The sequence below is a fragment of the Alligator mississippiensis genome, chromosome 6 (genome assembly GCF_030867095.1).
Source record: "Alligator mississippiensis isolate rAllMis1 chromosome 6, rAllMis1, whole genome shotgun sequence".
Classification (NCBI taxonomy): Eukaryota; Metazoa; Chordata; order Crocodylia; family Alligatoridae; genus Alligator; species Alligator mississippiensis.
The window spans coordinates 2,507,177-2,522,604 of record NC_081829.1 but is presented as its reverse complement, the minus strand read 5'-3'; the positions used below and the strand labels follow the sequence as shown (position 1 = coordinate 2,522,604).

The window sequence follows — 15,428 nt, the reverse complement described above, 5'->3', positions numbered from 1 at the left end:
CACAATAAGCAGCTGTTTATTGCTCGGTGCACAGTGCTGCGGTGTCCCTGAGGATGCCATAGGTACCAACCTTGGGGGTATCCCCATCCCAGCCTGGGGGCCAGCACCATGCTGGAGGCAGCTGTTGGCGGTGCAAGCAAGCTGGGCCGGTCTGGCCGGGAGGCTCCATCCTCTGCGGCTAGGCAAGGGCCGGAGAAGGTCTCAGTCTGCTCCCTTCTGCGCCAGCACGGCTCGCCGGTGCTCCAGGATGGCTGCCCACAGCCGGCATACCAGCCCGCCCCTGCCGGGACAGGGGCAGCCTTGTGAGGCCACGGCTAGGTCCCCGGCTGCCACGTGGCCGTCTTGGAGGAGACGGTCCAACCCAGGCCTGGCATCTCCCACCCCCTCATCCCTGGGGAGCCAGGGCGGGACAGCAGGGTGGTGGTACCTGATACCCGTGTACAGCAGGTCGTCCCGCGTGGCGCAGGTCAGCAGGTCGTGCAGGGTGAAGCCGTGCGCCAGGAGCTGCAGGGGAGAGGAGATGTGGGCAGGGGGCTTGGCTGACCCCCCCTCGGGCCGGGCAGAGGGCTCCAGGCCCCGTGGAGGGGGAGTCCAGCCAGCACTCGGGAGCCCAGAGCCGCGCGGCCGGCCTCTGTCGTGGGCCAGCTCTTCTCGAAGCCCAGGAGGGGAGACATGGGGCGTGTGGCTCAGAAGCAGTGGAGGATTTAGCCCCAAACCCACGCCATCCATGGCCGTGCCCTGGGGGCCTACCGTCTCAGTCGTGTCCCTGTCAACGCTGTGGTGCTGCAGCCAGTCCACGAGGAGGGGGTCCGGGGGCTGTGCCTGGCAGGGAGCGGAGACGACTGGGGGGGAAGGGGCTGGGTGAGCGTCCGGGACCCCAGCAAACCCCGTGCCCAAGGCCACCTGGGCCAGAAGAGAGACCTCTCCCCCCATCACGGCTCAGCTCAGCCCAGGAGGGTATCGCCCCGTGTTTTGCAGCAGACCCCAGGTCCCCTGCCCTCAGCCCCTGCTCACCGACGGGCAGTGACCTCCGCCCAGTGTTGGCGTCCTGTCTGGCCGCCTGCAGCGCCCTCCTCACCAGCCCCTGCCACTCCTGCTCCTTCTGCACCAGCTCCTGCAGCAGCCTGGGGGGACAAGCCATGAGGCTGGGGGCCAGGGGCTGGCCGCTCCCCGTGCAGCACCGCGGCATGGGCAGCCTCATGCTCCCACGTGCTGTCCTCACCTGCCCGTCTCCACGTGGAGGTGCCTGAGCTGTGCCATGAGCAGGGAGGTGCCTGGCGGGTTGGTTTGGGCACCAGGGCTGGCATCGCCACCCGGCCTCAGAGCCCCCTCGCTGCCCGTTGTGGCTGGCTGGCTCTTGGTCTCCTCTTGCTCTTGCTCTTGCTCTTGCTCCTCCTCCTCCTCCTCATTGCTTGCTTCTTCGACGTCCTTTTTACCCTGCACCCTGGCTGTCAAGCCAAGCTCTAGAGGTACCCAAGAGACATGGCGAGGAGGGTCCGGCGCCTGCCTTGCTGCGCTCAGGACAGCCCCCGAAGCACGCCGACGTCCCAGCTGCAGCTCAGCTAAGGATGCCGTCTTCTCCGACCGCCCCGCCAGCTCCAAGCTGAGCCAAGGGCATCCCAGAGCATGGCCCCCCCCATGCCTGCCTCTGGCCCACCTGTCAGGAGCAGGGTCAGTGCCGCCTGCACCGCCTGTCCCATGAGGTTGTCCAGCGCGAACATCCAGTGCGGCTTGATCTGGTGCCGCCGCAGGACCTGCTTCACCTGCAGTTGGGGGTACACGGGGCGTGGGCACAGGGCGGCCTCTGCCCCCCCACCCCTCCCTCCAAGACCCCCTGCCCCCTGGGTGCAATGTGGGTGGGGGCAGAGCCCAGTCCGGGGCACTCACTGCCTCCTGGAAGCCAAAGAGCAGCGGCTGGGCGTGACGGAGGCTCTGGCCGCTTGCCTGCAGCTGGCCTTGCAGTGCCCGCAGGTCTTGCTCCAGCTGCCGGGGGCTGGGGGAGCGGATGAAGCCCCCAAGGCAGGACACCAGCTGGGCGATGTGGTCCGGCTCCAGCCGAGCTCCCTCTGCGCTCTGCAGGGGAAAGAGCAAGCTTCAGCCACAGCTCGGGAGAGCGTTGAGGCCCCCAAACCCCCTGGGCTAGATGCCAGGCCCTGCCCGAGTTTGCCCAGGGAGTGGCAGGGCTGGGGACTGGTACGGGCCTGTGCCTGGGTCTCTTGCAGGGTGGCCACGAGGCTGGGCAGCTCCTCGGTGAGGATGCGGTGCAGGGTGGCTCTGCGCTCGCTGTCCTTCCGCAGCAAGAAGAGGCCACTGCTTTCATCCGGGGAGGACGACGAGATGCTGAAATCGGAGCTGGATGACTCCTCGGGGGCCCTGGGGAGGCAAGGGAGTGGCGGGGAGGGGTGCAGCAATGCCTGGGCATGCGGCAGGTGGGGGGCAAGGAGCTGGCAGAGGGACCCCCCAACCCTTGGCTAAAGCCAGAGCTCCCCCAGCTACAGCCCAGGGGGCTCCCAGCCTGGTGGGTGATGCAGGGGCGATGCAGACCCCTGGCAGGGCCATGGCAGAGGCTTGGGGGGGGTGCCCTTTCTTTGCTTGGCACTTCACTACCAAGGAAAGCCTTAAAACCATCTACGGGGGCTGCAGGCAGCCTGGCACGGCCGGGCTGTGAGCTCCAGCAACAGGCACTGCATTGCATCCCCTTGGCGGGCTCCCTCCAAGCGCCCGGAGCTGCACCCACGGAGGGGCTGCGCCAGGTGGGAACTGGTTATATAAAGCCAGGTGCATGGGCAGGCCGTGGCCGCCAGGGGTCACCCCCTCCCTTCTCGCCAGCCCCTGGCACCCGTGCTGGCCCTGCCAGGGGGGCACGGGGCGCAGGACGGGCACCCACCCCTTCTGCAGCAGGGACCGAGTTGCACGACCGTGCATGCAGGGTAAGGCAGGGCAGGACACCAGGACCAGGGGGCACATTTGTGGGTGCCCAGGAGCTACCCCCTCCACCTCAAAAGGGGGCTGTACCCGCGGCAGCCGCGTCTCAGGGTCGCCTCGCTGGTGCAGCGAGCCAAGGGTCTGCCGTCCACCTTGGCACCTGCCCTGGGGACCTGCAAGGATGAGGAGACGCTCCTGGGGATGCCGGCAGCCTCTCTGCGGCGCGCCAGGATCGGGGAGTCGCCTGCGGGAAGATAGGTCTGGTCACTCTGCTGCCCCGGTTCTCCGTCACCTGCCCCTGTGCCCACCCCACAGCTCACCTGCCCCCTCGGGGCTCCTGGCTTTCTTTCGGCTGGAGGGCGCCAGGAAGGGCTGCAGCAGCAGGGCCGCGGCTGTGGCCCGCTTGTCTGGCTCCACCTCGAAGCAGGCGAGGATGAAGGCCTTGGCTTCTCCCGACATGGAGTCCGGCACCTTGGGGTGCATCTTGAACATCCCCACCTGGGCGGGAGGAGATGGGGTGGAGGGGGAAGCTCCTGGCTCATCAGTCTCTTCTGCATCCCCGTTGCACAGGCTGGGTCCAGGCCAGCCCCCGCTTCGCTGTCCACCCTGTGCTTGACCGGTCCAGATAACCCCTGTACCCACCCCGCAGTGGGTACCTTGAACATGGCAGCCTGTGGGCTCTCCAGCTCGTAGAAGGGGGGCTTGCCCGTAGCCATCTCGATGAGGGTGCAGCCCAGGGACCAGATGTCCGCCGGCTTCCCGTAGCCCCGCGGACCGTGGTCGATGACCTCGGGGGCCATGTACTGCAGGGTGCCTGGGGGTGGGCACCAGAGCGTGACCAAGAGAAGCCAGCCCACCCAGAGGAGCAGAGACGGCCCCGATCCTGGGAGCCGCAGCGGGCAGCACCGGCTCCTTCCCTCACCCTGGCACAGGGGCAGGAGGGGCACCCCCGTCCTGCTCTCCTCCTCCTTCCAGAAAGAGGGACGACCCTGAGGCGAGGACCTCACCTGTGAAGGTCTCGGTGCTGGGGCTGATCCCAGCCAGCCGCTTGGAGGTGCCGAAGTCGGAGATCTTGAGCACCCCGCTGTACGTGTTGATGAGGACGTTGTCGCCCTGCCGGAAGGGACGGGGTCACTCTCTCCCCGAGCCGGCTCCGCTGGCCGAGGGTGCCAGGGACGGTCCCTTCGGCTCCCGCGGTGCACAGCAGAGCTGGCCGTGTGGGTCCGCTTGGCCCCAGGGCCCCCATCCCCGGCGGGGCTCCAGGCTCCACCAGCCCAGGCTCACTTTGATGTCGCGGTGGACGATCTGGTTGTCGTGCAGGTAGCGCAGCCCCTCCAGGATCTGTCGGGTGTAGTAGACGATGGTGGGCTCGTTGTCCTTCAAAGGGCCCCACTTGGAGCGCAGCAAGGACGAGAGGCTCCCTGCGGATCACAGAATCGGAGGATCACTGAGACGGGGGGCTGGAAGGCATCTTCGGAGGTCACATCTAGTCCAACCCCGTCCAAACCATCGCAGACAGACCATCATCTAAGCTCTTAGTAAAACTACTGTCGCCCCTGTGCAGCCCCTAACACAGCTCCAGGCATCGCGCCCAACCCTGCCACAGGTCACGCAGGGCAACTACGGAGCCAGCGCCCTGCTCCTGGAAAAGGGCAACACACTCGAGGGATGCCGGGCAGGAGGAAGGCAAAGCCCCCCAGTCCATACCCGTCTGCAATGTGTGGGGCTTCTCCAGAGTGGGACAGACCCCGCGGGGGGAATCGGAGCAGCCAATTCCCCCTGCCCAAGGGCACGGACAGGCAATGCACAGCCACGGTGGCCCCAGGACAGTGCGAGAAGTGAGGCCAGCTGGACCCCAGTGCATCCCCTCGCACTCTGCCCCAAGAGCCATGCGGACGCTGGGTTCAGTCCCCGCTGGCCCAGAGAGGGGGTCCCGGCTGCACCCACCTCCTGGCACCTCCTCCATGAAGATCTTGATGAAGCCGTCCTGGCTGATGGAGCCCAGGTACTGGACAATGTTCTTATGCCTCAAGCGCTTGTGCAGGGCAATCTCCTCGTGCAGCGGCTGTGAGTATCTAGGCCGTGGGCAGAAGGGGGTTACACCCGGCCTGTCCCTCCCTGGCGGCGAGGGGCTCTGGACCACGGCAGGGCTTTCTGGTCCCTGCAGGTTAGGGCCCCGACCTGCAGCCGCACACCCACCTACGGCTCATAGGAGGCAGCTGGAAGGGGCCACGTCTAGTCCAGCCCCTGCTCAAGGCAGGCTCATCCCTGACTTAACCATCCCCAGTGGAGTCTCCATCCCTGGCGGGTTTTAAGACCCAGGCAGACAAAGCCTTGTCTGGGATGATGTAGGTGGGGCTGGTCCTGCTTGGAGCAGGGGTTGGGCTGGATGTGACCTCCTGCGGTCCCTTCCCACCCTCGTTTCTATGATCCTCTGACCCCAGGGGAGGCCTCACTAGTGCTGAACAGAGCACAAGAATCACGGCCCGACTTGCAAGCGACACTCCTGTTAACACAACCCGGGGCTGCTGGCCTGTTCTGCAACAGCATCACGGTGCATTCGTGGGAGTTATAAAATCATACAAAATCAGGGTTGGAAGGGACCTCAGGGAGTCTCAGGCACCCCCGGCCAGCTCACACCCCGCTCCCAGCCTCCAGCCCCCATCTGTCATCCAGCCTGGCCCTACCTGCCATCCCGCTCCGGGATCTCCTTGATGGCGATGCGCACCTGGTTGCTGAGGTCGCGTCCAGCATAGACAATGCCGTAGGTGCCCTTGCCCAGCACCACCCGGTTGCCCGTCTCCGTGTACTCGTAGTCGTACTGCAGGGGCCAGAGCAAGGTCAGAGCCGGGGCTGTGGACCCCAGACCCTGCCCTGGCAGCCTGGGTGCTTTTGCTGCCCCTGGCTGGGCACCCAGAGCTCCCGGCACCTACCAAAGCAGCTTGCCCAGCTGCCGTGAGCACCCACCTCCAAGACCTCACTGGCGCTGCTGCCTGCCTCCTCGCCGGACCCTGCCTGCGCCGCCACGATGGAGCCGACCAGCTTGCAGAACCTGCCACCACATGGGACACGGCTTGGACGTGGCCTCACCCCCTCCAGAGCTCCACGGAGGGGGAGATGCCGTGACAGGCTGCGTGGGGCTGGACTGGGCTGGGCTGGGCTGGGCTGGACTGGGGGGCGCACCTGGCCGCAGCCCCCTCCCTGCCCTGCCCTGCCCCGCGCCCCCCAGCTCACCAGCGGCAGTGGTGCTGGGTGGGGAAGCACAGCTGGAAGTCCTCGGCCGCGGGCAGCACGTACAGGAAGGAGCAGCGTTCGTCCCACTTGGAGATGCTGGAGGAGGTGCCCGACAGTGAGGCTTCCCAGATGCCCCAAAAGAGCTGGGCTGGTGCCCCTGGGTAGGGGCCACATGCCCTCACCCCACTCCCTGCACTGCCAGTACCTCCAAAGGGACAGGCTCTGGTCACTGCTGGCTCAGCCAGGGCACAGGGGGTTCAACCGGACGCGGCTGAGCCCGAGACCTCGCCGAGAGGCGAAGGAAGGGGGAAACGCCTCACCTGACCCCGCGGATGGAGGAAGCCGGGAAGGTCCAGCTGGAAACCCCTGTCTGCGGGGAAACAAAAACCGCGTGGGGCACAGGCTGGGGAGCCCGGGGAGCCAGGCAGGGCAGGGCAGGGCTCTTACCTCCTCCATGGGGCAGACGTGGTGGAGCATCAGGGAGCATTCGGCCTGGTCCTCCCGCACGGTCAGCTGGGCCGGCTGCAGGACCTGGGCCGGCTCTAGGATCAGCACCTGGAGCAGACAGACGGGGCAGCTGCTGGACTGGACCTGCAGGCTGCGGGGCAGGGGAAGGGAAGCCTCGTTCGTCTCCCCCCAGCAAGGATCCCTGGCGCAGGTGACCCCATGGAGAAGACCAGCACACCGCACGCGCAGGCTCCTCACCGGGCAGCTGTCCGTGGGGGCGAAGGGCTGGGACGACACCAGCAGGAAGCCCAGCCAGAAGTCTGCCAGGGCCTGCCTGGGGGATGTGTCTGCCAGGCTCTTCTTGAAGTGCTTGTAAATCAGGAAGGTCTCCATGACGGAGACCAGGTACCTGCGGGGAGAGGATGAGCAGGGGCTCTGGGCCAGCCCGGTCCCCCATGAGAGAGGTGCTTGAGGGATGCCCGAGCTGGACCACCGCCTCCCCTGCCCATGTCAGGATGCTCGGGGGTCCCGCAGGCACGTCTGCCACCCACCAGACAGGGGCGTGGAGCTTGTAGAGCTTCTCCGAGGCCTGGGTGACCTTGGGCAGGTTGTTGGACAGGATGGCAGTGCCCAGGTAGAAGCCCACATCCCAGTAATACTCCATCTTCTCCAGGCTGCCCTTGCGGCCCTGAAGGCAGCCCAGCTTCATGCCTGGCAGGGAGGAGGGGACGGGAGGGAAGGGAGGGCAGAGACACGGGCATGGGGACCCCCTGCCCACCCCACTGCCCTGCGGCTTGTGGCAGGCGCATACTCTTCCCCACCCCCAAGGCAGCACGCGCGTCCAGGACAGCCCATGGGGAGCCCTGCAGGGCATCTTTCGCACCCAGGACCCTGCACGCCAGGCCCCCTAAGCCCAACCCGGGGCTGAGACCACTCCCTGCCTCTAGCAGATGCAGCGTCCCCCCGGCTTGGTTCGCTGGGAGAACCAGGGACAGAGAGGACGCACTTCCTCCCCTGCAACCCCCAAGGACCCCTTGCCCCATCCCAGAGGCTCGTCTGCTGCAGACAGAGAGAAGTGGGCAGACCTCCCCCCTCCATCTCACTCACCCTCTTCTGGGCTTCAAGACATGGGGCAGGAGGCTGTGGCTCCTCGGCCAGGAGGGAACAGGGCTGCTCACCTATTTGCCGGAGCTGCAGGGAGGTCTCGAACTCGTGCCCAGCAGCCATGAGGAGGACAGCGGCATTGAGCCCAGCGTGGAGGCTGGGTTCTGTGTCGAAGGCTTTGCTGTACCTGGGGAGATGCCGCGAGTCACTCGACAGGCCCCCAGGCCCCACTGGCAACAGGCGGCTGCTCTGGGGTGTGGTGTGGCAGGCGTACGGGGGACAGCCTGGCCACGGGCGTTCCCCCCAAGCGCCCCAAGGAGGGTCAACACATACGAAGCTGCAAGATTATCAGCCTCCATGCAGCTTCTCCCCGGGTTTGGTGCCCAGAGAGCCTGAGCCCCGTGCAACTCGGCAGGGGCTTGCATTGGCGCCCTCAGCCTTCATGCACCGGTGCCCGGCGCCTTCCCCCAGACCTCACCAGTGCAAGGACTGGTCCCTCTTGGCGGTGTCCGTGAAGTTGGAGCTGATGAACATGTCCTTGTAGACGCGGCCACACATGCAGTACAGGTCGGGCGCCACTCCTTCCCGCTGCTCCACCACTGGCAGCAGCACGGCCAGCGCCTTCTCCCGGTCCCCAGGCTGGTTTCGGCTGCACGGGGGGTGCACAGTGAGCCAAGGCTGCCCCGGGCACCTCCAGGCAATGGGGCCCAGAGGAGGGAGCAGGGAGAAGCGGTGCCCAAATCCCACCCTCTGGTATTGCATACGGCACCCAATGCTAAGTGCCTTCAGGAGCAAAGCTGTGACTACGGGACTCCTTGCTGCAGCTCGGGCCAAGTCTGCCCCATGGAGAGAAGACTCCAGGCTTCAAACCTCCGTGTGCAGCCCAGGACACACAGGCAGGCACGTCTGCCCCTGCCCAAGCCCCCCTGGCAGGAGTCGCTGGTGCTATTGGTGCCCACGGGCTCCGGCAAGGGGGGACTTGGCACTGGCAGGGCCTGACCCGGGCTGCAGGAGCTGCTCACCTGTTGAGGGCGAAGGCGTAATGGAAGCGGATGTTGTGCTGCTCGGCCACATCGCAGGTGGGCAGGGCGTGGAGGGTCTCCACCAGCGAGATGATGGCGTCGTAGTTCTGTGGGGGCAGGTGGGGGGTCACAGGGAGCTGGCGGGCAGCTCCAGAGACCCTTTCTCCCCCCAGCTAAGAGGGCAGCCACGCTGGCCAGAGCGGTCTGCAGAAACCAGGGACCCGCTGGGTTAGCCCCTGCCCCGCAGCCAGCTCCATGCCCCCTAGGCGTGCTGGGTCTACTCTGTCAGGGTGATGCCCCTACAGACAGCTCCCCCCGGGATCGCAGCCAGGCAGATCCCAGCTCCTCCAGGGAGGGGCACGAGGCAGCTGCATGCGGGCTCCCCCTTCTAGGGGACACACACGGGGCCCCCCGACCCCGGCAGCACCTGGACGTCGCGGTAGGACAGGAGGAGGTTCACGACGATGTCGAGGCTGAGGAACTCGACGCTGTCCAGGCGCTGCTGGATACGGGCCAGCTCCTGGCTCAGCTGCTCGCCCCGGTACTGCTCCCGGGCATGGCGGATGTCCCGGCGGAGGGTCTCCCGGAAGTACTCGCTGCGGAGCAAGGAGAGGAGCACCCCTGAGCTGGAGGGGAGACTGGTCCCTGTGACCGTGGCAAGCCCCCAGCACAGCGCATGAGGGGTATCCCCCACCCCCTCCGCTCCCAGACTGACAGGCAGGGCCAAGCATCCAAAGGGTGCAAGCCCGGACCCCAGGGGCTCAGGCAGAGGGCCCAGGGGGGTGACAATAGACCCATGGCAGAGCTGGGCTTGCATGGAGAAGTCCCTGGTCTGGTCTGACAGTGATGTGGGGTCAGAGCCCGCAGCCCCAGGCCTTTCCCGCCTTCCCTCTCCCCCAGCAGGGAAGGGCCAGGGCTGGGCCCATTGTTTCTACCCCCTCTGTAGCGGACAGGAAGCTGCGGTCTGCCCTGCTGAAGCCTGCTCGGCTCTTTCTCTTCCTCATTGCCTCTCCCCACCCCCAGAAAGGGGATAAGAGACAGCTGCAAAGAGCGTGGCGGGATGCAGGGGCAAGGGGGTCAGCTCAGCTGCTCAGCGCCTCGGTCAGGAGATGGGGACAAAGCGCTGCCAGGTCCCGTGCTGGGGGCAGCCCAAAGGCTGCTGGGTTTGAGCCCTAGCGGTGCCAGCACAAGCCTGGGACTTGTCTTGGGAGCCCCCCACCTGCGCTACCTCCCTGATGGCCTGCCCGGGGCTGGCGGAGGGGCCGTGCCCGGTGGGCACAGCCGTACCAGGAGTTGGTGGGGGTGGCCTCTAGCAGCTTGGCCAAGCGTGCCGCCAGCGGGGTGAAGAAGGCCTCCATGTCAAAGCTGGGCTGGAAGAGCTCGGTCAGGCACTTCATGGCGCTGGCGTCGCAGCACAGGACTTTGTTCTGGGCAGTCACCACGTAGGGGATGAGCGTGTAGCTGCTGCAGCAGTCCTGGCGGAGGGAGCGGGGCAGGGGTCAGGGTGCTGGGCGATTGCCCCGCCCCTCCTCCCCCAGCCTTTGCTTCGTGTCTTGACATCCCTGAGGGCAGAGAACCTGTTTCTCCACGGATCAGAACAGTGCGGGCTCCCCCTCCCGCTCACCCACACCCCCACTGCTGGATCTCTGCCCAGCTCTGAAGAAGCAGTAGGAGCTTTGTTCATACAGCTTCTGCGGCAAGCAGAGCTTTAACCACCTGGCCTGGAATGGGGCCATCGTTAGGGTCCAGAGTCAACAGCCCCTTCTGTATAAAAAGCAAGACAGCCAGGGGTGCCAGGTGCTGTTGCTCTGGCAGGAGCTGCCCTGCCCCCTCCCCTGCATGCAGCCTACCTGGATGGGGCACGGAGGATAGGACTGCAGTGGGCAGCTAGCGGGGAGCAGACTGTGTAGCTGCTAGCATGGGGATGTGGCAGCGTGTGGGCAAGGGACACGGTTGGAGGCTGGGACACTTCCTGCCCAGCCAAGTGTGTGTGCATACATGTATATGCATGCATATGTGTGTGTGCACATGCATACATGTCGGTATGTGTGCATGCATATGTGTGTATGCGCATGCACGTGTGGGTGGATGCATGCATGTAGACGTGTAAATGTGTATGCACGTGTGCAGTGAGCGCATGTGTTCAGATGTATGCCTGCATGCATATGTGCACACACGTGTGTATGTGCGTGCCAGCCTCAGCCCAGCTGCTGGCAGATGCCAGGAGGGGAATTGCCCCAGGTGAGCCAGGCCAGGAGGGGGTGGCAATGAATCAAGAGGAAGAGGCAGGTCCGGAGCAGCGAAGGAGACTCACGGAGTTCTTCTGGCAGACGTCCTCCTGCGGAGACAGAGCGGGGCACTGAGCTGATCACGGGCCCGCACGGGGCATCTCGGCCCATGCCAATCAGCCCGCCTCAGCGCCCGCTCCTCCACACCGTGCCCAGGCACGGGGGAGCAGGACGCCCACCACAGGGAGCCACACGGGACCACTCATGTCCCTTCCCCAACAAAGCAAGCCACGGTGATCAGGGAGAACCTTTGTGCAGGCTTTCAGGCCCTGGGCAGGCTCGGTGCCAAGCTGGGAGCTACGGGGGCTGGCAGAGTGTTAAATGGCTGTGGGGTTAAGGCTGCATTAGCTCGCTGTGGGGAGGTCTGCGCTGCACTTCCACCACGTGCTGTAAGCCTCCACCCAGCTCAGTTGTTTGCACCAGGGCCCCCAGCTCCCCGCATGCCTGTGGGTGAGCCCCCAAGTCTCTCCATGCCTCGGTTTCCTTGCACAAAGGAGAGCTGATTCCTCCTCCACCCCGTTCTTTCAATCGCGGACTTCCACGCACCGTTCGCTGTAGGGTGCCCAGCACCACGGGGCCCTGCCACTGCCACCATCATGCTGGTGATAAGCAGCCCCAGACACAAGCTGCTTCCTTGTCACAGGAGACAGAGGATTACATGGGACACCTGCCCGTCTGCCAAGACCTTCACCCATGCCCAGAGATTGCCCAGGCCCCGCTGCAAGCTAGCGTGTCTGAGCTCTGGCATGGTGCTTCCCAGTGAGAGACCTCACTTTGTAAGGCAGGCAAATGGGTGCCGCCTCTGGTGGGGAAACTGAGGCACGGGGTGGGGACGAGGCTTGGCCCAGCAAAGGCAGCCTAGCGGGGACCAGAACGCAGGCCCCACTTGCCCCCACAGCTCCCAGTCTGCTATCCCACCCGCTGGGTTTCACCTTCCCCAGGGCCTTCCACCCAGAGAGGCGCCCGCTCGCCCCGCTCACCCGGAGAGCCTGCAGGTCGGGCAGGTCGGTGTGGCAGCACAGCAGGATGTTGTTGGTCATGCTGAAGCTCTCGCGCACGCCCAGGTGGTAGAAGAGCGAGGGCTGGCATTGGGAACTGTTCACCTCCACCACGGCCACGTCTGCAGGGAAGCAGGGGGACCGTCACGCACAGGCCCGCAGGGCCAGCGCACGGCTCCCAGCCCCAGCCTGGGAAGGAGCTTGTTGGGGTCTCAGACGATCCCATTGGCTATGGGTGGGCTCAGAGCCCAGGGACCCTCATGCACTCCTGGAGAAGCCTGCGGAGCGGTTGGCCTGCCTGCTGTGCACCACAGGAGAGGCAGCCCGGATGCTGCTCCTCTCTCCAGCCTTGCTGTCCCCACCCAAGCTGCCATCAGAGGGGCTCAGACGTGGAGCTTAAGGTGCACGTGGTGGGGGCAGCTTCTGGGACGTGGGGAAGGCTTCCCAGCTTGCTGCTGGGGAAACCGAGGCAGAGAACCTGAGCACCCTCACCCTGCCCTGCGCTGCACTTGGCAGCCCTCGAGAAGACGGGTGCTAGAGCAGGGTGAGTAGGAGGGAACCCAGGAGTCCTGACTCCCGCTTCCCATGCAGTCGTTCCAGCCAGCACCGTGGCTCTGGGTGGGCTGCCCTCATCCTGCTGCCGGAAGCATTTCCCTGGGGCATCTGCCTGGTACCTCTGGCGAGGCTGCCAGGCAGGCCTGGGGGACCCGCGCCAACGGGAACCTGGCATTTTCCACCCCAGCAAAGCCAGAGCACACGGCAGCAGGGGCTGATGGTGAGAAGGGACCTTTCCGATGGACTTGATCACAAGCACTGAGCCCTGCACACCCGCTCCAAGGGCACAAGTGAGCCCCTGTGCCCGCCTGCGCCTGAGAGGCACAGCTGCTTGCACTCTCTCCTCTGGCAGTGTCAGGAGGAGACCGCAGCTGACAGGAAGGCGGTGACCACACCAGGCAAGTTGTTTCCACATTAGTTGACATCCTTCTGCTCCAGCAGATTTTGGCCCTGGCACACTTCTTCTTAAAGGGCCAGGCTCTCATATTCAGCATGTCCTTGGGTGCAAAGGCGCCCGCAGTCTGTGCCACCCTTCTGGGCAGGGGAGAGCTGAGCGGGCTAACTCTCTCCCCCTGCCCTGCTGAGACGCTGTCGCTTGGCCTGCACAGCTCTCCCCCCAACGATGGAGACGGTGTCTGGGCAAAGGTCAGAGAGGGCCAGGCCTGGCTGGGGCCCCCGACGCACGGCTTGCAATGCTGGGGCTGCCGGCCCCCTGGGCAAAGCATCCCCCTCCCAGCCTGCGGGTCCTGCCAGCCACCTCCAGCTGCAGCCCCCACTTCAGGGGGCTTGCGATGGTTTGCTTTTGAGCCACCCCCACCACTAAGGAGCCACAGCAAAGCCAGGCCTGGATGGCATCACTGGAGCAAGGCTGGCAGTGCCTCTCTTCCAGCCAGATGCTGGGGCATGAGTTGGATGGGATGGGCAGGGGAAGGGGCTGGGGCAGGAGCCGGGTCTCACCCCAGGATGGGCAAGGAAAGGGCTGGGGGGGCAAGAGCTGAGTTTCAACCCAGGATGGGCAGGGACGAGGCTGGGGGGCAGCAGTGCCATACCTAGACTGCTGGCGGCCCTGGGCGAACCTTTAGTATCGGGCCCCCTCCGCCAGAGGTAATGATTTTTTGTTGCAAAAGGCTTGATCACATCTGCAGTATCGATGTCTTTAAATAGTTTGTTCTCAACTGACAACATTGCCAGTCCCGTATGTGCACAATATGAACACTTTCTTTTGCAATTGTAATTTTCCCCCCTCATTTTTGGGCCCCCTTTCTGTCTGGCCCCAGGCAGCTGCCTGGTTGGCCCATGCCTGTGTCTGGGTCTGGGGGGCAGGAGCTGGGTCTGCACCCAGGAGGGGCAGGGGCCGGAGCTGGGTTTGTACCCAGTAGGGGCAGGGGCAGGGGCCGGAGCTGGGTTTGCACCCCGGAGAGGCAGGGGCGGGAGCCGGGTTTGCAGCCCGGAGGGGCAGGGGCAGGGGCAGGAGCCGGGTCTCGCTCCCGGGGGCAGGTCAGGGCAGGGGGGCACTCACCGGCGCTGTAGAAGGCGTGCAGAGCGGCGGGGTCGCCGAGCTCGAGGCGGGCGCGGGGCAGGGCGCGGAGGCGGGCGCGGAGCGGGGCGCAGACCTCCCGCAGGCAGCGCAGCGCGGCCGGCTCGCCCGGCCCGCCCGCCCCCACGAACACGGCGCTCGGCGCCCACCCGCCCCGCGCCCCCACGGCCCTGCGCGGCGTGCTCGCCTCGGCCAGCGGGTCCTGCCAGCAGCTGCCTGCCCCGGCCATGCCTCCCTCCCTCCCTCCCCGCCCGGCCGGCCGGCCGGCCCCGCTCCGCCCGCGCCCCGCCCCGCCCCGCCCGGGCCGAAGTCCGCGCTCCCCCCGCTCCCGCGCGTCGTGCCGCGCCGGGGCAAAAAGAGCAGCGCCGCGTTGGTTTGGAGCGGGCGGCCTGCCCCTGCCCCTGCCCCTGCCCCTGCCCCTGCCCCCGCCCCCGCGCGCGCCCCGTGACAGGGTCCCTAGCAGAGTGCCAGTGCCCCCCAGCCCCTCTTCTGCAAGCAGAGCACAGGGCTGCACACGTGCACACCTGGCACAGGCGGGTCCGTGCCCGTGGCGCTCACGGCTGGGACGCAGCCCCCAAGCAGCGCGGTGGCACCCGCAGCCGGAGAAGCCAGGAGAAGAAAAGGCGAAGGCGGCGATGGCTGATGGGCAGGAAACATGGAGCAGCGCAGGCCCGGCGCAGGGAGGGAGGTCTCGAGGGCGTTTCAGAGAGGCCTGGGGAGACGAGCTAGGCTGGCTGGCAGGTTAATGGACGGGCACAGGGCTGGGGGGCAGAGGGCTCTTGGCAGGCCGGCGCGCGGCTGGGAGCGCGTGCGGGAGGCGCCCACGGACACTCTTGCGCATGGCGGAGGTTGCTGCAGGCGCACAGGTGCAGCAGGCCAGTGCACAGCCCAAGGGGCTCCTTCCACATCAGGGGAAGAAATCCTCTTTCGCTCTCGTCCGCCTCTGGGACTCTGTCCTGGGCCTGACGCTCGTGCGGCTGGCAGGGGCAGGGCGGTGCTGGGCACAGGGCTCGCTGTCAGCTCAGCGCCCTGCTCAGCCCCAGGCAAAACTGGGAGAAGCCAGGCTCTGCAGGCCCGCTCCCCCAGAGCCGACGCCAGCTGCTGCTTGGACCGGCTCGGCTTCCTCTCTTCCTGTCACTCCCCGCTGCCAAAAGGACGCGAGGATATTTGGCCTTCTATGGCCAGGGCCCGGCTGCCTGGAAGCACGAAGGGCCGTTTCTTCCTCTGGAGCTCGGAGATTGCGCTGGCGCTCAGAGCAGAGTCCCCGCCGGGCGCCTGCGTGGGCTGCGTGTTTGCATCGGGGCGGTTTTCCCGGAGC

The 15,428-nt window shown here is 66.2% G+C and overlaps 1 protein-coding gene across 2 annotated transcripts; it reads right to left on the bottom strand.

The window, feature by feature from the left end:
- Nucleotides 1-14,354, bottom strand: MAP3K6 (mitogen-activated protein kinase kinase kinase 6). 2 transcript variants are annotated; one of them, XM_059729492.1, is made up of 29 exons: nt 14,093-14,354; nt 12,001-12,140; nt 11,047-11,070; nt 10,020-10,207; nt 9,160-9,328; nt 8,733-8,839; nt 8,189-8,359; nt 7,785-7,897; nt 7,158-7,317; nt 6,865-7,015; nt 6,607-6,714; nt 6,480-6,529; nt 6,160-6,255; nt 5,893-5,977; nt 5,613-5,746; nt 4,873-5,000; nt 4,210-4,346; nt 3,933-4,038; nt 3,582-3,739; nt 3,246-3,423; nt 3,016-3,169; nt 2,202-2,373; nt 1,888-2,073; nt 1,658-1,763; nt 1,223-1,463; nt 1,015-1,124; nt 751-842; nt 428-504; nt 1-280 (listed from the first exon to the last, which is right to left on the bottom strand). In XM_059729492.1, exons 1-29 carry the CDS (start codon nt 14,337-14,339, stop codon nt 202-204), a joined length of 3,867 nt encoding a protein of 1,288 aa, XP_059585475.1. In that variant the 5' UTR covers nt 14,340-14,354; the 3' UTR covers nt 1-201. The 2 variants fall into 2 exon arrangements, with proteins under 2 accessions (XP_059585475.1, XP_059585476.1); XM_059729493.1 differs by lacking the exon at nt 14,093-14,354 and having other exon boundaries at nt 10,583-11,070; nt 12,001-12,076.
- Between the last annotated feature and the right edge of the window lie 1,074 nt (nt 14,355-15,428).